Genomic DNA, 26,221 nt, shown 5'->3' on the forward strand with positions numbered 1-26,221 from the left:
AGTACTTTTGAGTGTCAGATACTGCTTTGTGCACTTGGAACACATCAGTAGATAAAAGAAATATCCCTGCCTCTTGTGGGTTAAAATTCTAAGGCATGTCAGCGGAGAAACCAAACTCTATAAAATTTTTCAAACACGTTAATTCTGAACCATTATAAGTAGTTGTGTGACACAGGGAAACACAAACCCAAGAAGCCTTGAGTAACTCGTGTCAAGGTTACAACCCTGCTTTATATATTTCTGGGAAGCAGAATTTACAGGCTAAGTCATAAATTAGTACATTTAGATGGAGGGGGCAGGTATCCATCTTTTAGGCACATTTTTTAATTGTTCTGATTTTAGCCTCATTCTGCATTTGCCTTATTAGAAACACAATGTTTATCCTTCTTAAGCCTCCAATGATACTGCAGGGTTCTGCAGTACAAATTCCCTTTATTCTTACTGCTGCTCCCACCCCAAATTCCTCTAAAAGCAGTTAGGTCTCATATTTTTGTTCATAAGTCACTTACTACCTTTCATCTATTTTCTATCTTACAAAAGCTTATTGACCTTTTCTCTGCTTTCAGCTCCTCTCTACTTCTATTTATTCTTTTAGATTTATAGTATTTTTATTTAGTATAATTTGTAGGGTGTTTATAACGGAATGGAAATAAACACTTCCGTTCCATGTACCACGCTTAATCAGAACTCTTTATTATTTGTCATACTATTTAGGTTACTGATTATGATAATGAGAAAAATTTGTGCTGAGTTTGAAAAACTGCACCTTAACATTTTATTCATTAAAAATTTGTACAGTTGTCTGGGCACGGTGGCTCATGCCTGTGATCTTAGCACTTTGAGAGGCCGAAACGGGAGGATCATCAGAGGTTAAGAGCTTGAGACCAGCCAGGCCAACATGGCCAAAACCCGTCTCTACTAAGCATGAAAAAACAATCACCCAGGCGTGGGGGCACATGCCTGTAATCCCAGCTACTTGGGAGGCAGAGGCAGGAGAATCATTTGAACCCGGGGGGTGGAGGTTGCAGTGAGCTGAGATTGCGCTGCAGCACTCCAGCCTGGGAGACAGAACGAGACTCTGTCTCAGTTATATATATATATACAGTTATAGCTGTAAAAATGTAAGGTATCATATTGTTTTTACTCATGATGGATATCATTGGAAGCCAATGACCTGATTTCTATCTTCCAGAGATAATGACCTCTTATCCTTAGCACGTTCAGGATGTTTTCATCTGGAATGTAGTTTTCTTTACTCCACATATGTTTGCAGTTTTATTTCTTCTTTCAAAATAATACTCAGTGGTCAGTAGCAGATCTATTCTTTACTGTGAATTTCTCAAACACATAGACATTCAATATGCTTGCCTTCTTGTTTTATTTTGCATCTAGTAAAACCTTAAATTGCTTTTTAATTCTTTTATAAGTCATGAAATACCTTTTAGAGGAATATTGTATATTATTTGTGGACAGTGCTAGCATCTTCTAATCACTCACAATGATAAACCTATAGTGGTACATAAACTATTACTGATTGAATGAATCTCATCTATAAGTTGACACATCAGTTCTTAGTGCATATTTCTGTTTAAAGGGCAACTCTTAAAGGGTAGAGATCACAGTTCATTTTATGTCATATAAACTTATTATTGACTGAGTTTTTATGTAATTTATAAATGGTGTTTGTTTGTTTTTGAGACTGAGTCTCGCTGTGTAGCGCCATCTGGAGTGCAGTGGCATGATCTCGGCTCCCTGCAACCTCCACCTCCTGGGTTCCAGCGATTCTCCTGCCTCAGTCTCCCGAGTAGCTGGGATTATAGGCGCGCGCCACTGTTTTGTATTTTTAGTAGAGACGAGGTTCCACCATGTTAGCCAGGCTGGTCTTGAACTCCCGACCTCAGGTAATCTGCCCTCCATGGCTTCCCAAAGTGCTAGGATTACAGGCATGAGCCACCATGCCCAGCCAAGTAAGTTGTAAAAATAAAAAAGGGTAACGAGATAATAGAGGGAAAGAGATGACTTATGGTTATAAATATTAAACATAAGAAAAAAACATTAAAATGAATAAATTATACAGGTGAGTAACAGCTCATGCTAGCACAGCTTTCAAGAGAACTTTGCCAATCAGGACTATCATAGATGAATCCAGCTTATAGGCTGGAAGGCAAACTAGATGACTAAACATGAAGTGTGCTGCATAATGCTTGCATAAGGATATCTTTGTTGAGAAATTGAGTTTTATGTCAAAGTGAGGAATACATCTACCCTTGTACTCTGGGAATGGGGAACAACAGAAATCAAAGCAAGAATCAAACACTATAATTGAGTGACAATCATTAGATCACAGTTGAGTCAAAATCATTACATAATAGTAGACTGATTATTATTGTCTTGTCTATGAAAAAGTGCATGTTTTCATAAAACAGTTAAACATATTTGGTCACATGTCAAAAGCAGAACTTGCTTGATTATTGCAAGTAAAGTTAGTGGAGTATTAACAATGACTAGTGACTATCCACACAATGTATGACTGGAAAACATCTGTATGTTTGCCATCAAGGCTACTCAATCTGATATGATTATTACTGAGAAAATCAACAGTTTATTAATCATAACTGATATTTACTGAGTCCTTGCTGTCTACCTTCTAATTATCTACTAAAGTACAATGAATTTTTGAGGTTGTCCTCATTTTAGAAATGTTCTCATTATAGAAACTGAGGCTGAGAGATATTAAATCATTTACCAGACTTATTCAGCTGATATATAAATGGTGGAGATAGGCTATAGATTCTGGTGTCTCCAAGTTCAAATAATATTTTTTTACTACATCACTAGAGTATCTGTACTTCTGGAAATGACACCTTCAACTCTGCTGTCACCATTAAAGGTAAGCGTGTCACACTTCCATAACTTAGTAGAGAAAATAAATCATGTTTTTTTCCATATTATAAAGACAAAACAGGGTTTGACTTATTTTTCTTATATTTTCAGATATTTGTTTTCCATTTGTATATAAACACAAGTCGGTAAATGATTATAGACTAGGTGAGAATTTTAATTGGATACAATTGAAAGCAATAAGCGTATATTAGATCAAAATATGAAGAATACTATGACTAAAGAAGTAGAAGATCAAAAGTATATTAGTTAATTTTTATTGATCATGTATTACTTGGTGCTTTATTTATATTTTAATAGTTTAATTAACAGAATAGTCAAGATCATTATTTTTTTACTCCTAAGTAAAATTAGCTCCAAAAATCCAATAAAATTTACAGAAACTCAAAAAGGGAGTTGTAGAGTTAAAATCCAAATTCTCTAGTCTAATCTCTCCACTATTCCCCACGAAGTAAATGCAAGCTTTTTATTGTGATAAATGAGAAACACATTTTAGAGCTAGTTGTTTTCAGGAATTGTTAGAATATTCATGGGAAGGGATGTAATGTAGAAGCGCCAGGAAAAAATGACTGTAAAACACATCATACAAATGAGAAGAAAAGAAGAAATAAAAGGTGGAAAAGGAAGGAAGGGAAGGAAAAAAGCAAGAAAGGAAGGAAGGCTAAAGAAAAGCACAGGAAGGGAGGGAGAGCGAGAAACAGAAATGATGTGACTCATGGAGATTTAAAAGGTATGGGGGAATATTGCCTTACATGGGCTCAAAAGAAGTCTGGAAAGAGATTGGAGATGATAGACAGTTCTGAGGCCAAGTGAAATACAGTAATGCAGACGAAGAAGATTACATCTGTTCTTTTAGAGACAGTTAAAGTTCTGGAGTGAAGAATTATACATGATGATCTTTAAAGTTCCTTTGTGAAAAAAGTTGAGTGCTTTGTACTCTGCTTCGTTTTTTATTTGCCTAAGTCTCTGTGAAATAATCTTCTCAGTGCTCCTTTCACGTCTTTATTCCACAGTGCGTAGACGAGGGGATTGACGGTTGGGGTCACAACTGTATGAAGAGGGAGATAAACTTCCGTTGCCCCTCCTGGATATTAGAAACAATATTACTGGACACTCCCTGCAACATTGGGAGTAATATCATCCTCTTCCCCATGGATATCAGAAAAAATATCCCAGGGTGGCTGTACACTCTCTGCGGTATTGAGAGTAATATCATCCTCTCCCCCCTGGATATTAGAAACAATATCACAAAAGGAGTGTACACACCCTGCAATACTGGGGATAATATCCTCTCCCTGCTGTGAAATTGTTGCTAATATCCAGAGGGGGAGAGGATGATATTACTCCCAATATCGGAGCAGGTGCACAACTTTTCTGTAATACTGTTTTTAATATTCAGGGTTGGGAGAGGATGATCTTATTCCTAAAACTGCAGGGGATATACACCCCTCCTGTGATTTGGTTTCCAATATCAAGGCAGGGAGAGGATGCTATTGCTTCCACTATCACAGGGGCTGTACAGCCCCCTGTGAAATGGTTCCTAATATCCAGGAGAAGAGAGGATGATATTACTCCCAATGTCACAGTTGGTGTAAACCGGACAGTAAGGACTCAGTAATGTGTAAACGCCCCTGTGATATTGTTCTTAATATCCAGTTTGGGAGAGGATGATATTACTCCCAATATCTCAAGGGGTATACACCCCCTTTGTGATATTGTTTCTAATATCTGGAGGGAAGAGGATGGCATTACTCTCAATATCGCAGAAGGTGTACACCCACAGTGTGATAGTATTCCTAATATTCAGGGAAGAAAAGGATGTTATTACACCCAACATCGCAGGGAGTGTACAACCCCCCTATGATATTGCTCCTAATATCCAGAAGGGGAGAGGATGATATTACTCTCAATATCGCAGGGAGTGTACACGCCCACTGTGATATTTTTCCAAATATCCAGAGGAGAGAGGATGATATTACTCTTATATCGCAGCAGGTGTACAACTTTTCTGTGATATTGTTTGTAATATCCAGGGAGGTAGAGGATGATATTACTCCCAATATCGCAGAGGGTGTACACCCCCGTACACTCCCCCTATAATATTGTTCCTAATATCTGGGGGAAGATGATATTCCCAATATCGCAGGTTTAGACAACGCCTGTGATATTTTTCCTAATTTCCAGTGAAGGAGAAGTTGATATTACTTTAAATATCACAGGGGGTGTTCATACCTCTGTGATACTGTTTCTAATATCCAGGAGGGGAGAGGATAATATCATTCTCAACAACGCATGGGCTTCACACCTCCTCCCCATGACATTGCTTCTATTACACAGGGAGAAAGAAAATGGTATTAAACTCAATATCGCAGGGGGTGAACACTCCCCCTGAAACATTCTTCCTAATACACGTGAGAAGAGAGGATAATATTGCTACCAATATCGCAGGGAGTGTACACCCTACTGTGATATTATTTTTAATATCCAGGTGGAAAGAGGATGATATTACTGGCAATGTCGCACAGGTGTACACACCCCCTGTCATATTATTTTCAATATACAAGAGGGGAGAGGATAACATTACATCCAATATCGTGGGAAGTTTACACCCCCTCCATGATATTGTTCCTAATACAAAGGGAGGAAGAGGATGATATTCCCTTCAATATCGCAGAAGGTGTACACGCCTCCTGTGATATTTTTCCCAATATCCGGGGGAGAGAGGATGATATTATTCCCAATATCGCAGGAGGTGTACACTCCCTCTGTGATATTGTTCCTAGTACACGACAGGGGAGGGGCAGAGAATTATATGACTGCCAATATCGCAGGGGGTGTACACCCTCTCGGTGATATTGTTACTAATATTTAGGGGATGAGAGGATGATATTACTCCCAAAATCCTAGGGATTGTACACCCCACCTTGGGTATTGTTCCTAACATCCGGGGGAGGACAGGATGATATTACTGTCAGTATTGCAGGGAAAGTACACCCTGCTGTGATATTATTCCTACTATTTGGGTTGGGAGGAAGTGATATAACTCCCAATATCTCAGAGGGTGTACAATTTTCCCAGTGATATTGTTCCTAATATCTGGGGTGCGGAGAGGGTGATATGACTTATATTACTTCCAATATCGCAGGGGGTGTAGGCGATATCGTTTCCAATATCCAGGCGGGGAGAAAATGATGTTACTCCCAATATCGCAGGGGTGTACACTCCCCCATGATGTTGTTCCTAATATCAAGGGAGAAAGAGGAAGATATTACTTTGAATATCATAGATCATAGTGTTTTTACACCCCCCCCCCACTGTGATGTAACTCCTAATACCCAAGAAGGGAAGAGGATGATATTACTCCCAATATAGCAGGAGGTGTACAGCCCACCTGTGATATTGTTTCTAATATCCAGAAGGAAAGAGGGTGATATTATTCCAATGTCGCAGGGAGTACACACTCCCACTGTGATATTGTTCCTAACATCCAGAAGGGAAGAGGATGTTATTACTCCTAATATCACAGGGGTATACACCCACTCTGTGATATTGCTCCTAATATCCAGGGGAAGGGGAAAGATAATATTACTCCCAATATTGCAGGGGTGTACACCCTCGCTGTGATATTGTGTTAAATATCTGGGGGGAGGGGGTAGAAGATGATATTACTCTCAATATGGCAGGGAGTGTACATGTACACCCCTCCTGTAATATTGTTTCTAATATCCAGGGAGAGAGAGGATGATATTACTTCCAATGTTACAAAGGGTGTACAACCTTTTTGTGATATTGTTCCTAATATCCAGAAGTGGGAGAGAATGCTATTACTCCAAATATCACAGGGGTTGTGATAAAATTGACAAATGGGATCTAATTAAACTTAAGAACTTCTGCACAGCAAAAGAAACTCAACAGAGTGAACAGACAACCTACAGAATGGGAGAAAATATTTGCAAATTATGCATCTGACAAAGGTCTAATAGCCAGTATCTATAAGGAAATTCAACAAATTTACAAAACAAAAAATATACAAAATATACAAAAAATATACAAAAAAACAAAAAAATATACAACCCAATAAAAAAGTGGGAAAAGGACATGAACAGACACTTCTCAAAAGAAGACATACATGCGACTAACAAGCATATGAAAAAAAGCTCATCACCACTGATCATTAGGAAATGCAAGTCAAAAAGTAACAGATGCTGGCAAGGTTGTGGAGAAAAGGGAACACATATACACTCAGGTCTACCCTACCCTCACATGCATAGAAAATGTTCTCAATACTGTCCCTTCATGTGTCTTAACCAACGCCCTCCATCTCATCCACACGGACACTGCCCTTATTCATATCTGCTATCTTGCTTCCAATAAGGATTACAAACATGTGGCTTGGGCTGAAATGGGTTTACGGGCATGTTAAGTTTGGAAAGAAGAGTTTAGTGTAATGACTGTGAGTGCCCTCAGCTGTGTAATACACGCTCTGCCTTACCACCGACCTTCACACCTGGCCCACCTAGAGCATATGGTTCACCTCCTAGCCTTGAGGCACTTAAAGTGTTGGTACCTATGACCAAATTTTTAAACTTTCCAAACTGTTCTTTTCATGTCTTATTTTTTTTCTTCATGATAACTTTGAATGTTCTACAATAATTAACTTTTCTCTATTACTATGATATTCTAATAGTAAATGACTCCTAGTTACAAATAAATTCTAAAATTCCATAAAATCTGTTTCTCTACCATCTTGATTCAGTTTATCTCTTATTTTCCTCAGCATGCCCTCAATCACCCTACATTAAATTTATATTTAAATGCCCAGCAATTCCTGGATATTTTTTTCTTTCTATCAACCTTAAGTACTTTACGTCATATACACTGCTCAAAGTCAAACTTATTACTGACAATGGTTTCTTGTGCTTTCTTTTTTATTTTTTTGAACAATTTTACCAGCAATTTATGAATTGTACTAATTTCTTGCAAAAATGTATGTTTTACCTTATTCTCTCAGTTGTATGCTGTTTTTTATTTACTTTCTATTATGATTGTAATTTCCTTTCTTCTATTTTTGGGGAGTTTAGTTTGTCATTCTTATTACATATTCTTAAGAGTCTACTTTTTATATTGATTTTCTACCTTTCTTCCATAACATGTAGGTAAGGTTATATATTTCCCACTCTGCATCTTATAAGCTATGATGCATAGTATTTTATTATTATATTTTTATTATCATTTTAATGCATCTGGTTTATCGTGTGATTTCTTTTTTGATTCATGAATGCATATTTATTAATTTACAAACACATTTGGTTGTTCTAGTTATCTAGTAAATCTGATACTATCTAAAGAACATGTAAATTGAATTTTTTTGATAATAAAAAGTACTTCATGTAACACTATATATTCTCCCAAGGAACAACTTATATTGGGAAAAGTACTTTAAATCCACTTGAGTGAAAACAGTAGGTGTAATGTAGTGATTGATGGGATAAAGACAAGAAAAGAAATAATAAAATTATAATAACAATAAAATAAAGGAGGAGAGTGCCCTTGTAGAAATCAATGACAGTTTTGCATGCATTATGAAACATGGGAGGCTACGACTTTAAATTCCATGCAAATTTAATTCTACTGTCCAAATATGTCAGAGAAGTTTTTGATTCTTTGGCAGTTATGGTTTAATTTATGAGTATCCAGGTTTTAGTAGTGATTGTCTATGGATGCAGTAGGTACAAGGAATGAAGTTTATTCTTTTATAAATTTTGTCTGTAGCTAAAATGAAAAACAGAGAAGAGTAGCTAAATGCAACTAAAGACTAAAAATATGTATGAGTTTAAGTATATAAGATATTTGAGTATTTTTATATCATCAGAGGAGAGACACAAATAGGAAAAGCTGAGACAAAAGAGAAAGGAGAAAAGAACAAATCTGAAGAATTTAGGTTCTTATGGAGGCAAGAAAAGATGGGAAGTAGAACACAGCTGTAAAGACACAGAGAAAAAGTGAAAATAAAGTAGACTGAAATGAAAGTGACCTAGCTCTTAAGGCTGTAGTTTCCATTTTAGTGAAGTAAATGACCTTATACCTGTTTCCCATGATAGAATGAAAGTTCATTCTGGATTTCTTCCTATCAGCAAATCCTGTGTATTCTTTCTTAATAGTCTTAAATCACTTCCCACTTTCTTTACTTATCTCAATCACCATTCTATAAATGAGCATTTTTCAGACTTGTGTTACAGGACACATTCTCAGGTGTTCCTATATTCTAAAGCAAGAGAAATGCTGGTTAGGAATATCACCATCTCTCATTCATATTATTATCATTGTGCTCTTTCTCCTAGGTGCCTTCTCGTCTTTACCATGCAATATTATAATTATATCACCATAAAAGTTTGTTGTATAGGATTCAGTTTCTGTTTCAGCTGAGTTCATGAAAGTCAACAGGAAACAGTAGTTGGCAAGAATTTCCAAATTCTAAACGAAGGTACTCACAAACTTAGGTAGGACTTTCAAAGATTCCATGGTTTAAAACAATAAATATTTGTTTCTCGCTGACAGCGTATGTCTGTTAAGTTTAGCAAGGAACTCTGACACATGTCTTCCCTCTCGAGATCACAGCCTGACAGAGTTGCCAGCATCCTTAACATTACTCGTAGCTGTAAGAGAGAGACAACTTGGAGGATTTTGTTTTGGCAATTAAATGTTCTGGTCTGGAATTAACATGGGTTACTTTTGGTCACAACTAACCGATCAGAACTAGCCATTGGGTTCACCAGGTTTTTCAAAGAGTGTATCTGTCTGTCAGCTGCAGAGGACAGCCCTTAATATGTGCCAAGGCAGCTGAAAAAATCCACGGAAAACATCATGAGCACCCACTATGGTGGCCTTTAGTTGATTATTCCTACGCGGACTGGGAAGATTAGAGGTGTGACCTATAAGATGAAGGGTAGATTTGGTGAGGATCGTGTTGCACATTCTTGCTCCCCACCTCAAGTCTGGTAGGAGGAATTCAGTGGAATGACTTAGAGAATTTTGTAGGTATTGGTGGCTGTCTGGTGAACAAAGTGGGCAGATTTAATAATACATGTCTGAAAATACATAAATGTGAGAGACTGATTGAAGCAGTGTTGAGCTATAATACATAGTAAAGTAAACCCTGCTGCTTAACTTCCCCTTTCCCCATCTGCAGAGTTTTATCCTGGCAGGTTCAGAAACCACATTTATAAAGCTAAAGGCAGAGAGAAACATGTACGAGATGGAGAACTAGAGACACGGATAACCCTCATACGTCCCCATAGGAGCTCAGACTAGAACAGGTCTAAATTTGAGGGGTCTTAGTTGCAAATTAGTTATGAACTGAAGGCAGACATTTTAATTACTGATATGAGAATATTTTATTACTAAAGTTTGGCTTTTTTATCATTTGAAAGGGACCAGAAAAGTCACAAGACATTTTAAAGATGTAATCCAGGAACATGAAAAGAATCGCTACCATGGCATGGGCAGTATAGATAATAGGAAAATAATTTTTTTCTGTTTTAATAATACCTAATGAGTTCGTCTCATTGTGAACATATTAACAGGTAAATATGTATTGAGCTTTACTAGGTGCTGGGCACTCTGCAAAGCTTGTTATATGTATTGTCTCACTCCTCATCATCTTATGTATAAAATTTGCACTATTATTTCAGTCACTATAAATTTGGAAACTTTATCTTCTAGAGGTTAAATAACTTTCTGTGGGAGTGAAAACCTATTCTGGTGGGATTCTAGTGTCCAGAACCTTATATAATACATGATAGCCTCCTAGAACCTCACAGGACTGTCCAAGCTCCTTAGCATACAAGATCCTCCAGGATTTGGTACATCTTATTCTTCCAAGTGTATCTCCTATCATTTCTGATTATATTTTCTCTCCTCTAACTATAATAGAATACTTAAATCCCTCAGGAGGTATCTATTTCCCACATAGTTATTAATGTCATGAAAAATAATATGACACCGCAGAAGAGAAAGAGATTATGCTTGGGTGAATAGGACATATTTATGCACTACATGAATTTTAAGTTTGACTTTAAGCAGTGTCTATGACATAAAGCACATAAGATTGATAAAAAGAAAAAAATATCCAGAAACTGCTGGGCATTTAAATATAAACTTAATGTACGGTGATTGAGGGCATGCTGAGGAAAATAAGACATAAATTGAATCAAGATGGTAGAGAAACAGATTTTATGGAATTTTATAATTTATTTGTAACTAGGAGTTGTTTACTATTAGAATAGCATAGTCATAGAGAAAAGTTAATTATTGTAGAACATTCAAAGTTATCATGGAGAAAAAAATAAGACATGAAGAGAACAGTTTGGAAAGTTTAAAAATTTGGTCATAGGTACCAACAATTTAAGTGCCTCAAGGCTAGGAGTGACCCATATGTTCTCCGTGGGCCAGGGGTGAAGGTCTGTGGTAAGGCAGAGAGTGTATTACACAGCTGAGGGCACTCACAGTCATTACATTAAACTCTGCTTTCCAAACTTAACATGCCCATAAACCCATTTCAGCCTATGCCACATGTTTGCAGTCACTGGAAGCAAGATAGCAGATGTGAATAAGGGCAGTGTCATGTGAATGAGATGGAGGACATTGGTTAAGACACATGAGGGGACAGTATTGAGAACACTTTTCTATGCATGTGAGGGCAGGGTAGACCTAAAGGTAACACAGGACCCATATTTAGAGTTTATGCTGAGTTAGATTCCTGAAAAGTGATTAAAGATAGACAGGAGATTATTAAATGGGTTAAGTCCATTAAGTTATTAGGTTTAGAATTACATAAGTGGTGTAGGTAGCTAACAGTTATTGGGTGGTTTCTATTAACATGACACAGGTTTTGGGCTAAACTCTACCTGGGTTATCAGATTTATGGATCACAACAGCCAAGTAATTTAGGAACTACTGTTACCACTCCTGTCCAGGTGAGGAACCTGTAACTTGACATAGCACAATGAGGTTCTTAAGTATTGCCCTAGTTAATTAGATTGATCGAATGGGGCTTGGAACACCAGCACTCTGACTCAGAGTCTCAAGCATGTTTTTTAGAGCACAAATTCCAAAGTGCAAATGGGCACATAAGAAGCGCAAATTGTGTTTACCCATGTAACAAACCTGAACTTAAAATAAAAGTTGGGAAAAAAAGAGCAACAAGAGCGAAACTCTGTCTCAAAATAAATAAATATAAATGTCCCAGCTTTATTAATTTATCATAGATTTCAGTGTTTTTGTCAGATAACTGAGTAAACAATAAAAACAGAAACTAGTAATAAAAACAACATAAACATTCAATGAACTGCTCGATACTTTAGTTAGAGTTTATTTACTATTAGAATAGCATAGTCATAGAGAAAAGTTAATTATTGTAGAATATTCAAAGTTATCATGGAGAAAAAAATAAGACATGAAAGGAACAGTTTGAAAAGTTTAAAAATTTGGTCTTAAAATGTACTCCTGAACTTAAAATAAAAGTTGGGAAAAAAAGAAGTGCAAATTGGTGTTAATACAAAGAGGTGTGACGAGAGAATTTGGTTGGTCTTGGTATTTCCAGTCAAGTAAAAAAAAAGTGATATCAAGTGCCATATAATATGAAACACAAAACAAATACAAAGAAACCAAGCATATGTTTAATATAATAGAGGAAGAACGTGAAGACTCGAGGTTTCTAAACACCAAACAGTTTTTGAAAAGTATTTTAATAATTCTAAAGATTTATTTAGCACTTACCAGTGCCGTGATTAATTTTTCAGCATGTCACATGGATTAATTTATTTAACCCTCACTGCAAACCTACAAAGTGATTAAACTGAAAAATATACAGGTTGGGTAAAGAGCAGAGGGTTATACCCAGCTACTTAGTGGAACAAAATTTCAAACCAAGGCTGCCTTGGCCAAGAGTTCGTGTGTTTAAAGACACTGAGTGAAGCAAGAGAGTGTCAAATAGGATAAAGTGCAAGGTTTGTTCAAGCAGGCCCTGAATCTCTCTGAAATTACATTAAAAATATTGGATATTTCATTAAATTATTCAATAATTATTTATAATACAATTATTTCTATTTGTATTAAAAAGAAATATTTCATTTTTTCTTAACAGTATTTTAAGTGAATTCAAAGATATGTTCCTTTACTACAAAGAAAATCACATACACATATATTTTCAAGTTTTGTTTTACTGTATTTCTTGAAAGAAAATGTATACTTAATGTTTTAAATAATATTACACTGTGAGTCTTTTACAAAGAAAATACTACAATTCTCTCCTTACAGTAATCAATACTTTAAAATTTTCTGTTTAAATATTATTTTAATTCCCTAATCCTATATGTAGGCACAATATAGTGGGTAGGTCATTACGAAATGTGCCAATGTTGGTATATGCTTCAGCCTTCAAAGATATTAAGAGAGAGTATTAAAATGTTTGTAAACACACACACACACACACACACACACACACATGGTTCCATGAGCTAGGTAATTTGAATTTATATGCTTGCTTCTTTTTTCGAGACTATGTTAGCCATATTGTATGTAAATAGAGCCAGAGAGACAAGCGACATTTGTAATATGTGCATACTTGGAAGTCATTTCATGTCATATTTATTATCTAAAATTCCAGCACAGAAAGTTACTGTTTCCTGATTTTTCCATTAGAAAGTTTGTTCCCTCCTCAGCAGTCTCCTCAGGGCTCCTCTTACATCCTTGTTCCTCAGAGTATATATGAGAGGATTGAGGGTAGGAGTCACAACGGTATAAAAAAGTGTGAGGAACTTGCCCTGGCTGCGGCCATAGGATCTCTTTGGTTGAATGTATATGGCCGAACTGGGCCCAAAGAAGAGGGACACCACTAACAGATGGGAACCACAGGTCCCTAGGGCCTTGCGCCAAGCCTTGACTGACTTAGTATTTATCACTGCTTGCACAATGAATCCATAGGAGACTAATATCAATGCCATAGGAAGAAGGAGGAGAACCAATGTGGCCACAAAAAGCTGGACTTCATTTGCATGAATGTCCACACACGCCAACTTGATCATGGCAGGCACCTCACACAGGAAGTGGTGGAGGTGGCGATTCCCACATCGAGGCAGCCGGAGGGTGATGGTGCCTTGGATGAGAGTGTTTCCTACTCCACTTAGCCAGGCTATTCCTGCTAAGGCCTTGCAAAGTGATGGGGCCATGACAGTAGTGTAATTGAGAGGTCTGCAGACAGCTACGTAGCGGTCGAATGCCATGACAGTAAGGAGTACACACTCAGTGGAACCCAAGGAGAGGGACACATAGAGTTGTATGGCACAGCCAGTGGGTGTGATGGTCTTGGCTGGTCCCTTCAGGTTCCACAATAGCTGGGGAACAATGCTGGTAGTGAAGCAAAGGTCAAGAAAGGAGAGATTTGTGAGAAAAAAATACATAGGCGTGTGGAGTTTGGAGTCCAGGCAGGAGATCACAATAATGGCTGTGTTGCCCACAAGGGTTAGAAGATATGATATCAAAACTACCACAAAAAGGATGACCTCCAACTGGGGCTGATCTGAGAATCCAAGCAAAATAAAATCTCCCCCAGATGTTTGATTGTTTCTTTCCATTAGTCGTCCAAGGTAAAGAGAAAAATAGGTATAGGGAATTCAATTTAGAGAAATATTGTTACTACTCACATACAATATTTGAAGTAAAATCTTAACTGAGGTTTTTAACTGGAGGGGTTTCTCTGAAAAGGAAAAAGTAATAATTATTAAAAAGACATTCTTAAAAACAAAAACATTCTTTAGGTCATTATTTTTGGACTCAATAAACATTGGCCCATCCTCCTTATTTTTATTTATTTATGCATTTATTTATTTATTTATTTATTGAGAGAGAGTCTTGCTCTGATGCCCAGTCTGGAGTGCAATGGCACCATCTCATTTCACCGCAACCTCTGCCTCCTGGGTTCAAGTGATTCTCCTGTCTCAGCCTCCTGAGTAGCTTGGATTACAGGCACACACCACCATGCCCGGCTAATTTTGTATTTTTAGTAGAGACAAGGTTTCACCATGTTGGCCAGGCTGATCTTGAACCCCTGACCTCAGATGATACACCTGCCTCAGCCTCCCAAAGTGTTGGGATTACAGGTGTGAGCCTTTTTTTATATGATCAGCTCTTTTCCCCATTTGTTGAAAATTATTACTAACTATAATCTACTCAAAGATGAAAGAAAGCTCCCAGTTCAGGTGACTATACAATTCTGTTAGTAGGAAATTCTGTTTGGAGGAAGAAACTTATCTGAATACTGAGACTATAAATACCCAGTAGTCAATTATTAGTGACAATTGATCATTCTAACAGAAATTGTAATGCAAAATAATACATAACAGTGAGGAAGTGGGTCAGAAAAATAAGTTTAACATATTTTGTGTCCTTTCTGTCTTATAGACAAGGTTGGTTATGATAATATTTTGTATAACTAATTTTCTGATCAGAATGATACAGTGTCAGACACAGATGAATTTCAATATGGAAGGAAGCTATTGTCTTTATTTAACAACTTACATGACTACCACAAAATCCTTTATCTATTATAGTTGAAAAATAAAACATTTGTAACATATGCACATCAAAAGGCAAACTCACAAATTCAGAAGTGCACACATTTGTTCAGACTGATAGCCACAAAATGTTTTTGTTTAAAAATAAAGTTAAAAACTCATCTACTCTGACTCATTTAAAGACAAGGTGTTATTTCACATGATTATGAAGAGACAAAATATGTCTTTATCAGCTCATTTCACCATTGTTCTACATTTAAAAAAAAAACTGTCTGGATTATAATATACTCCATCATGCTTCACTTACTATTTTATTAATGGTATTATCCTCTATGCACCAAAATTGTCTGCCCTTCACATAGAATCTTACTGAATCTTTTATCTTTAGTAATAATGAAGGCTAAATTTATTATTTTGTTTAGATAATTTTATATTTCAGAAAGTAAAATGGTGATTTAAATGGGGTAAATAAAGTTTTAAATTTTTAAATTCTGAAACTAAATGTTTAAATTTATATGGATACTAAAGAATTCTACTTAAAAAAATGGAAAATCATGTTGCATAGATTCCCATATTCTGCTTATTCCCAATGCTTCTTAACATACAATGCTAATTTATCCTAGATTGATGTGTTCTAGTGCTAGTCACTAAAAATCATATTTCAGTTATTTAATACATTAAATTCTTATGACTGTACTATTTATATGTCAGAATTATCAATGAAATCAAAATCATCTATTCCTCTAATATATTTTTATTATATTTGAATTTTATTTGAATGTTTGTATTATAAGGAATGGTTCTACAAGGGCCTTTCAACTTATTACTAACTTTCTATCTTGATCATATGAAATCGTACTCTCTCCAATTCACTGAGAACCAGCTTACAAATTGGAGGTGAGATGTGTAGCCATTTGCCTTCTCTATGGTTTAAATCTAAGACTTGTGACTTGAAGAAAGTCTCTTAACACGATCTGAAAAGGAGAGTTGTTTTTTATATATATTATATATACACACACTCACATATATACATACATATATATGAAGAGAAACTATATATTTTATACATTTTATATGTAATTTTTCTATTTACTTTATTATTATAAAATTTATATATAAATTATAAAATACTTATGTGTATATATACATTTTAATCAGAAAATAGTATTCTGAAAAACTATCTTTCCAAATCTGAAAGACGAAGAAAGGCTATTAAGTGCTATTTGGGAAAGGAAGAATTATCTAGAGGAAAATCCATTTCCTCTTGGCAAGAAGATCAAGAACTTTGTTTTCCCAGTGCATTTTTCTTATTATTTTTGTGGTATGAACAATGACTACATTTGATATTAATACATAAAAGTCAGACCTTAGAAATGACTCCTAAAAGGAAATCTGTAGGAGACACAAAGTGAATCATTAAAAGAAGTAGCTAAGTCAGTCAAAGCTGACTAATGTGATTGGAGGCAACTCAAGAGGGAGAAAGGAATGGTGACATGAGGTATTAAGACAGGTTACTTACATTCTCTCATCATTCTCCTTCTCCCTTTCACCTCTGTCAGTGTGCAGACAATATCTCTGGTGACATGACTTAGGCATATTAGAGTTTCTCCCCTGAAGTGAATATCACTGCCCAATACCTACAAGTCTGGTGAAAGTAAATATTTCTTGGGCAATAGTCCCTGGAGAAAATCAGATTAGAAAAAAATTAGAAGTATGTAGGATATAAGTTCTCTCAACACCTTGGAGATCTGTATCTCCAAATTGCCAATTAGCCTGGAGTGTTTAGTGTCCAGGCAGGGCTTTCTCAAGGGAGAAACATGAAGTGAGGCATTTCTCAAGTGGACATTTGCTGTATCTGCAGTGAGACAATATCATGACAAATTATTTTACCCATGCTCAGGCCCCTCAAGTGTATACATCCTTATGTTCATCACTATGGTTGGAGAAAAAGGAAAGAAGCAATGTCTTTACTATTAGAAGCTAGCTACACACCAGGTAAATGAGACTTGTTTCTCTTTAATAACTGGTTATTTTTCTTAACAAATATAAACATTTTTCAACATCAGTTACCATTATGTATAATGTCCGTGCCTGAATAATGCTCCATTACAAGGATGTCCCAAATTACTTGAGTAAATGCCATATTATTGGTTACTAAATTTGTTATAATTTTACTTTATATTAAGAACTGCTGTGATAAAATATTTTTATAATTCAATATATGATTTATAATTAAATATGCACACATACTATGATGTATTTACTTAGAAATAATATATGAGTCAAAAATATGGCATTGTCATATCTAAAAGAATTTTAAAACATCCACCTATGTCTCTTAACACTTGTGCAAGAGAGCCTCCCCACCTCCCCCCTGCCAATTCCAATTCAATGATTATTTTTGTCTTATAATCTGTTAGGTAAAAAATCGCATATCATCATGACTTTTAATTTGATTTATAAAAAATTCCAAATCCCAAGTTTACGCAAGAATTTACATTTTCTCCCCATTCTTCAAGTAAGATTCACAGTTTGCAGTGAAATATTTATATATTTAATCCTTTAAATATTTAATATATTAGTTAAATCATTGAGTCAGTAATCTAATATCATCATTATTTTAGTGGGTCATCATTTGATCCATTAAGTAATTTATTATTTTGTCATTGATTTTAAATACCAGATTTATGACATTTTAAATTATTTCAGACAATTGCATTTTTATTGCAAAGTTTATGACTCTTCCAGTGATACGTTTCCCAGAAATATATCCACTGATTGTACTGATTCATGAAAATTTTATAGTGCATTTATTACTGTTGTTCTGTTTTAATTTCACATGACTTTTAAAATGTATGTATGCCCATGTCTCAGAATTCTTATCCAGTTACAGTTCCAAAATTATACTAGGTAGTAAATATTTTTAAAAAGAGTAAATAATTGTGATAAATGCTGGCAATCTTTACTTTTCCCTGATATTAATGAGATTTCTCTAGTATTTCTCTAATTAACATGATAGTAGATTTAATTTTGAGTAAACATTTTTGTCTCATTAAATAATTTTCCTACTGTTCCCTACAATGTCACATGTCACCAAGCATTTTTAAAAATTGGTAAGATATTTTGAATTTTAATCAGTGTTATTTACTCATTATTTGGAACAGTAATCTATTGAAACACTCTTGAAGAATTTCTCAGATAAATTCCAGTTGGCTATGGCATATCATTCTTTTAATTTATTCTTGAATTTCATATAAAATGCTTCCACTTGTGGTAATGGGATTTCTATTTTTGTAAACATCCTGTAACCAGTTGGAAAATACAATAGAAGAAAAGATATATCCACAGTAGTGCAAATAAACTAGAAAGCCTAGAAGAAATGGATAATTTCCTGGACACTTACACGCTCCCAAGAGTAAACCAGGAAGAAGTTGAATCCCTGAATAGACCAATAGCAGGCTCTGAAATTGAGGCAATAATTAATAGCTTACCAACCAAAAAAAGTCCAGGACCAGACGGATTCACAGCCGAATTCTACCAGAGGCACAAGGAGGAGCTGATACCATTCCTTCTGAAACTATTCCAATCAATAGAAAAAGAGGGAATCCTCCCTAACTCATTTTATGAGGCCAACATCATCCTGATACCAAAGCCTGGCAGAGACACAACAAAAAAAGAGAATTTTAGACCAATATCCCTGATGAACATCGATGCAAAAATCCTTAATAAAATACTGGCAAACCGAATCCAGCAGCACATCAAAAAGCTTATCCACCATGATCAAGTTGGCTTCATCCCTGGGATGCAAGGCTGGTTCAACATTCGCAAATCAATAAACGTAATCCAGCATATAAACAGAACCAAAGACAAAAACCACATGATTATCTCAATAGATAAAGAAAAGGCCTTTGACAAAATTCAACAGCCCTTCATGCTAAAAACTCAATAAATTCGGTACTGATGGAACGTATCTCAAAATAATAAGAGCTATTTATGACAAACCCACAGCCAATATCATACTGAATGGGCAAAAACTGGAAGTATTCCCTTTGAAAACTGGCACAAGACAGGGATGCCCTCTCTCACCACTCCTATTCAACATAGTGTTGGAAGTTCTGGCTAGGACAATCAGGCAAGAGAAAGAAATCAAGGGTATTCACTTAGGAAAAGAAGAAGTCAAATTGTCCCTGTTTACAGATGACATGATTGTATATTTAGAAAACCCTATTGTCTCAGCCCAAAATCTCCTTAAGCTGATAAGCAACTTCAGCAAAGTCTCAGGATACAAAATCAATGTGCAAAAATCACAAGCATTCTTATACACCAGTAACAGACAAACAGAGAGCCAAATCATGAATGAACTTCCATTCACAATTGCTTCAAAGAGAATAAAATACCTAGGAATCCAACTTACAAGGGATGTAAAGGACCTCTTCAAGGAGAACTACAAACCACTGCTCAGTGAAATAAAAGAGGACACAAACAAATGGAAGAACATACCATGCTCATGGATAGGAAGAATCAATATCGTGAAAATGGCCATACTGCCCAAGGTAATTTATAGATTCAATGCCATCCCCATCAAGCTACCAATGAGTTTCTTCACAGAATTGGAAAAAACTGCTTTAAAGTTCATATGGAACCAAAAGAGAGCCTGCATCTCCAAGACAATCCTAAGTCAAAAGAACAAAGCTGGAGGCATCACACTACCTGACTTCAAACTATACTACAAGGCTACAGTAACCAAAACAGCATGGTACTGGTACCAAAACAGAGATATAGACAAATGGAACAGAACAGAGTCCTCAGAAATAATACCACACATCTACAGCCATCTGATCTTTGACAAATCTGACAAAAACAAGAAATGGGGAAAGGATTCCCTATTTAATAAATGGTGCTGGGAAAATTGGCTAGCCATAAGTAGAAAGCTGAAACTGGATCCTTTCCTTATTCCTTATATGAAAATTAATTCAAGACGGATTAGAGACTTAAATGTTAGACCTAATACCATAAAAATCCTAGAAGAAAACCTAGGTAGTACCATTCAGGACATAGGCATGGGCAAAAACTTCATGTCTAAAACACCAAAAGCAACGGCAGCAGAAGCCAAAATTGACAAATGGGATCTAATTAAACTAAAGAGCTTCTGCACAGCAAAAGAAACTACCATCAGAGTGAACATGCAACCTACAGAATGGGAGAAAATTTTTGCAATCTACTCATCTGACAAAGGGCTAATATCCAGAACCTACAAAGAACTCAAACAAATTTATAAGAAAAAAACAAATAACCCCATCAAAAAGTGGGCAAAGGATATGAACAGACATTTCTCAAAAGAAGACATTCATACAGCCAACAGACACATGAAAAAATGCTCATCATCACTGGACATCAGAGAAATGCAAATCAAAACCACAATGAGATACCATCTCACACCAGTTAGAATGGCAATCATTAAAAAGTCAGGAAACAACAGGTGCTGGAGAGGATGTGGAGAAATAGGAACACTTTTACACTGTTGGTGGGACTGTAAACTAGTTCAACCATTATGGAAAACAGTATGGCGATTCCTCAAGGATCTAGAGCTAGATGTACCATATGACCCAGCCATCCCATTACTGGGTATATACCCAAAGGATTATAAATCATGCTGCTATAAAGACACATGCACATGTATGTTTATTGCAGCACTATTCACAATAGCAAAGACTTGGAATCAACCCAAATGTCCATCAGTGACAGACTGGATTAAGAAAATGTGGCACATATACACCCTGGAATACTATGCAGCCATAAAAAAGGATGAGTTTGTGTCCTTTGTAGGGACATGGATGCAGCTGGAAACCATCATTCTTAGCAAACTATCACAAGAACAGAAAACCAAACACCACATGTTCTCACTCATAGGTGGGAACTGAACAATGAGATCACTTGGACTCAGGAAGGGGAACATCACACACTGGGGCCTATCATGGGGAGGGCAGGGGGGAGGGATTGCATTGGGAGTTATACCTGATGTAAATGACGAGTTGATGGGTGCTGACGAGTTGATGGGTGCAGAACACCAACATGCCACAAGTATACATATGTAACAAACCTGCACGTTATGCACATGTACCCTAGAACTTAAAGTATTATAATAATAATATAGAAAGAAAGAAAGAAAGAAAAAAATTAACTCAAATATTTACATTGATTATTGCTGGGTTGCAAGAATATAACTCAATTAGATTTTAATTTTTAGATTTTTGTGTATTTTATAAATTGTCCTGAAAAGCATGTATTACATTTGTTTTAAGAAAAACCTCAACAATTTGTAAGAAAAGGGAAGGAAAATATAAATAAATAAATAAATAAAAAAGAAAAAGGCTTTTAAAAAGAAGTCAACAATTTAATATTTTATATCTTTATTCACATGACATACATATTTATTGAAGATATTTCAGAAACAGAGAGAAGAAAAAAATTCACTGGTAATATAACTGCCTAAAGAAACTACTGTTGACATGTCATTTGGATCCACTCAAATTTATATATAAAGTTCTTGCAAAAACAAGAGGTCATACTATACAATTATTAAAACATGCTCCATTACTTAATAAATCACATTTACATTTCTTTCTAAACTTATAAACATACTTACAAATTATCTAATAACTAAATATAATTTCTGTTTTTAATTGTAGTCTGTGTTAACTAGTCAGTTATTCTTGCCTGTTCAGATTATTTACATTGTCAATTACTATCCACACAGTATAAATAAAAACCACAGTTTCACGTTTACATTAATAAGTCAGGTTTTCATAAAATTGGGATATCCAGCAAAACATACACCTTGGTCATTAGTGAGCGTTACCATTATTCCCCAATAGTAGAAATACCACATTCTGAGAGAAGATTACATCTCTCTATTTGGCAGATAACCTTAAGCAAGATCATGGAAGTATCACAATTCTCCACTGTTTCTTCTATTACAACTATTATATGAGTAGTTATTAATTCCTCATAGATCAAATGTTAACAGAGCCCCTTTCTGAGAACTAGACGTTTAAATCCAAGGCAATGCCTCTGTAGGTGCCTAGAGCTACTGAATTGTGCTATAACCATGTTCAGTCCTCTGAAGAGCAAGTTTTTGGATGATCTCCAAATCTATTGCATCAGGATCCATCTGCACATATATACATTTTTAAATTACATTTTTAAAAGTTTATATTAATTTTAGTTCCATTTTCTTTCTCCATCTTTGCATTTTAATACTATTTCTCTTTTTAAAAACATTTTACCATGAGAACTCTCAGTAAAAATTGCCCATATTTTTCTTTCAATATTCTGTAACAAATGCTTCTGAAACTTAAGAGGGTGCTTTTTTTTAATGTTTACATATTTTATAGTTACATGCAAATCACAAAAATAATTATTTGACTCTATGTACCAATAATTAAAGTTGAATTTTAAGACATTTTTAGGGAAAGAAATAATAAACTTTCTAGAATTATTAGGTAATTAAGAATCATAGGGGACAGGCACCTTTAAGAACACACCCCCTTGTGACCAAAGCAAAAGTCAGATAGGCCCATCAGGGGCTAGAAAATGCCTAAGCGTGTAGTGTGAGAAAATTTACCTGGCTTCTGAGGTGTAAACTGGTAATTTTATACTCTAACTACAGAGATGACTCAAAAATTACCATCACTGTAACTAAAGAAGTTCCTTACAAGACATGTGGGAGAGTACACAGCTTTTTGTCTGTTTGTTAAATTTTAGGCTGTTTGTACATCTTTTCCAAGAAGCAAATTTTCAAAGTCCTCTGGTACCTAACTATGGGTCAAAAGTTTTTCCTTGCCACGGTTCTCTGGAGAGCTGCCTTAACTTCCTTGTTCCGTAAGCTGTAGATGATGGGGTTCAGCATGGATGTCACCACTGTGTAGAAGAGAGCTAGGAGTTTATCTGTTCCTGGTGAATGGCTAGCCTTGGGCCTCAAGTAGGTGACAGATCCTGAGCCGTAGAAGAGTGTTACTACAAGCAGGTGGGAAGAACAGGTGGAGAGAGCTTTACGGCGGCCTTCAGGTGAGGGCATGACCAGCACTGCAGCTAGAATTCTGCCATAGGAAGCAATGATCAGTAAAAATGGGCTGGAAATGCAAAGGATTGCCACGACAAAGACTGCAGCTTCATTATAAGATGTGTCCCCACAGGCGAGTGCCAGGATAGGTGGGAGGTCACAGAAGAAGTGGTCTATTTCACAGGGGCCACAGAAGTCCAAGGAGAAAATATAGTTTGTCTGGCCCAGGCCCACCATGCATCCTACTCCCCAAGAAACTATTGCCAAGTGGGCACACACTCCACGATTCATTCGTGTTGCATAGTGCAGTGGGGAGCATATGGCCATGTAGCGGTCAAACGCCATGGCTGCCAAAAGGCAGCATTCACTGATAGCAAACAATGTAAAGAAAAACATCTGTGTGGCACAACCCTCCCGAGAGATTCCTCGGGCCTCGCTCACCAGGCTCTGCAGCATCTTGGGTATGACTGAGCAAGTGTAGCCGATCTCCAGGAGAGACAAGTTGGCCAGGAAAAAGTACATGGGGGTGTGGAGGACTGGGTTGGTCCAGATAGCAAGGGCTATGAGAGCATTGCCTGTCAGTGATGCTAAGAACATGAGTAGGATGAGGGTAAATAGAAGGAAACACTGTTCAGTGACCTCAGAGAATTTGGCAAACGCAAAGTGTTTGACAGACATGCTGTTGTCCTGCCACATGGAACAATTAAGACTCATGACCTGGGAAAGAGAAACACCAAAGTCACTAAAAAGATTCCTTTGGATGAGGGAAATAAGTCATTATTACTTTTTAGGAGTTTTAGTAAATCAGAGAAATGAATTTCTTACCTGCATTATAAAATTCAAAAATTACACTCATCCCCATACCTTTTCAAACCAAATCTTATTCTGTGTTCACTATCTCAGTTGATTTGTCCAAAATATAATCACCAAGCATAAAATTTAAAAACGTTAATTTTAGCTCAATTCTCCCTTCATCCCTTCCTTTAATCAGTTGTCAAATACTACCAAATAAAGGGCCTCTTGTACCTATCCATTTATCTTGACACTGACTTGCTTTCTTCATTCATTCATTCAACAAGTATTGAGCCAGAATATTTTGCAGTTACTGTTGTCGATCTTGGGATTCAGCAATAAACAAAAAGCATTTCTCCCCAAATGGAAATTATACTTTAGTACAGTAAAACAAATTAATTATTCAATCAATAAATAATTGCTATGATACAGAGAATTAAAACGAGGGCATGTCCTGATGGCCAACCAATTGAGATTAGGTGGTCAGAGAGGATTCTTGAGAATGAGGAGCGTGAGCTAAGATGTGAAAGACAAGAAGGGACAACCATGTGAACGTTGCATCACAGCCATTCAAATCCTGTCTATATTGTACTGCTTAGATAATTTTTGTCATAGCAACTAATGTTTTTGCTTTTAATATTTCTCGTCTGCCACTCTTTCTCTATCAGACTGCTCTTTGCTAAATAAAAATTACCATCGCCTGCAAGTGAAAATTCAAAGTGCTTAATAAGGTTCGTGAAAATCTATGGGCTGGGCCACTGACAATTGATAGAAACTTTTATTTCATCCCTTACCCAAATGGGCCTCATGTTACAGTTATATCAAATTACTTGCATGCTGAGTATATGCCTTGCTTACACATACTTTCTTTTGTTTGTGCTCATTTTCCCATGGGGGCTGGACATTTGCTTCACTAATTGTCCACCTAGTAAACCGCCTATCAATATTCAAGTTCCAGCATAGTTTTGTCTTCTTTCTGGAAACTCTTTCTGACTCCCCTTCGCCTTCATCCCCATAGTAGTCAGTTACATGACCCCCCTTCCAACCCCGCTGTGTTTTCACCACCCTATAACAGCTGTGATAGCACTTTTACCACTCTGGTGACAATTACTTGCTAATTTCTTCCTGACAATAGCCCCAGACACAGGTACTGCATCTGGGATTTCATTTATTTATTTTTGCTTGCCATTATACCTAGCACCCTTAACAATTAAGATCTCATGTAATGAAAAAAAATTTTTAATGCTAAGTTTTACTATGGCTGCTTATATATTCTGCCCATAGGTACATATTCTATTTTCTGAAATTAAATCTGGTCTCCCTCAAGAATCTCAAATGTTACAGTTATTTTTCTCTCAACCTAATAATTATCTACTCTTGACAAAATATTCCTTGCAGTTGGTGTACTGCAGTTTGGATTCCTCATGAGATTACTGTGATGATTAAGTTAATTCCCACAATCACTTAGGAAAGTAATTAGGTGCTCAGTAAGTACCAGGTATAGCAGTGCATATACACATATGTACTGTCGCAATACGTTTATCTTCCTCTATTTTACCTATTGGGAAATTTTACAACACAATTCCTAATTGTTCCTTCTATTCAACATCTTCATCTCTATTTTATATCTTTGTCTATTCATCTACCATCATGGAGAGAAGAAATGCAAGAAATACAAACACACATACATACATACATAAACATGCCACCTGAATGCTATGTCTTAGGGAAAAATAGTTGTATATTATAGATCATTTAAATCTATTAAATTGAGTACTATTCACCTAAGCAACTTTTAACTAAAAAGTTAAAGATGAAGAACAAGTGGATTAATCAAAATACTGTTAAATATGAAGCAGCAACTCTGCATGATTGCATGGACCCTCAAGACATA

General features: G+C 36.0%; 2 protein-coding genes across 2 annotated transcripts; both read right to left on the reverse strand.

Annotated features, from left to right (window-relative positions):
• Positions 1-13,598: 13,598 nt before the first annotated feature.
• Positions 13,599-14,534, reverse strand: LOC102131244 (olfactory receptor 2G3-like). Its single transcript, XM_005553702.4, has one exon. It carries the CDS (start codon positions 14,532-14,534, stop codon positions 13,599-13,601), a length of 936 nt encoding a protein of 311 aa, XP_005553759.3.
• Positions 14,535-23,298: 8,764 nt separating this feature from the next.
• Positions 23,299-24,249, reverse strand: LOC107129581 (olfactory receptor 10C1-like). Its single transcript, XM_015449690.3, has one exon. The coding sequence runs from the start codon at positions 24,247-24,249 to the stop codon at positions 23,299-23,301; it is 951 nt and encodes a 316-aa protein (XP_015305176.3).
• Positions 24,250-26,221: the final 1,972 nt, after the last annotated feature.

Source organism: Macaca fascicularis, chromosome 4, assembly GCF_037993035.2.
Source record: "Macaca fascicularis isolate 582-1 chromosome 4, T2T-MFA8v1.1".
NCBI classification, from domain to species: Eukaryota; Metazoa; Chordata; class Mammalia; order Primates; family Cercopithecidae; genus Macaca; species Macaca fascicularis.

Excerpts from the sequence above, each read along its gene's own strand:
- LOC102131244 (XM_005553702.4), bottom strand. The coding sequence starts at position 14,534 with ATGGAAAGAAACAATCAAACATCTGGGGGAGATTTTATTTTGCTTGGA.
- LOC107129581 (XM_015449690.3), bottom strand. The coding sequence starts at position 24,249 with ATGAGTCTTAATTGTTCCATGTGGCAGGACAACAGCATGTCTGTCAAA.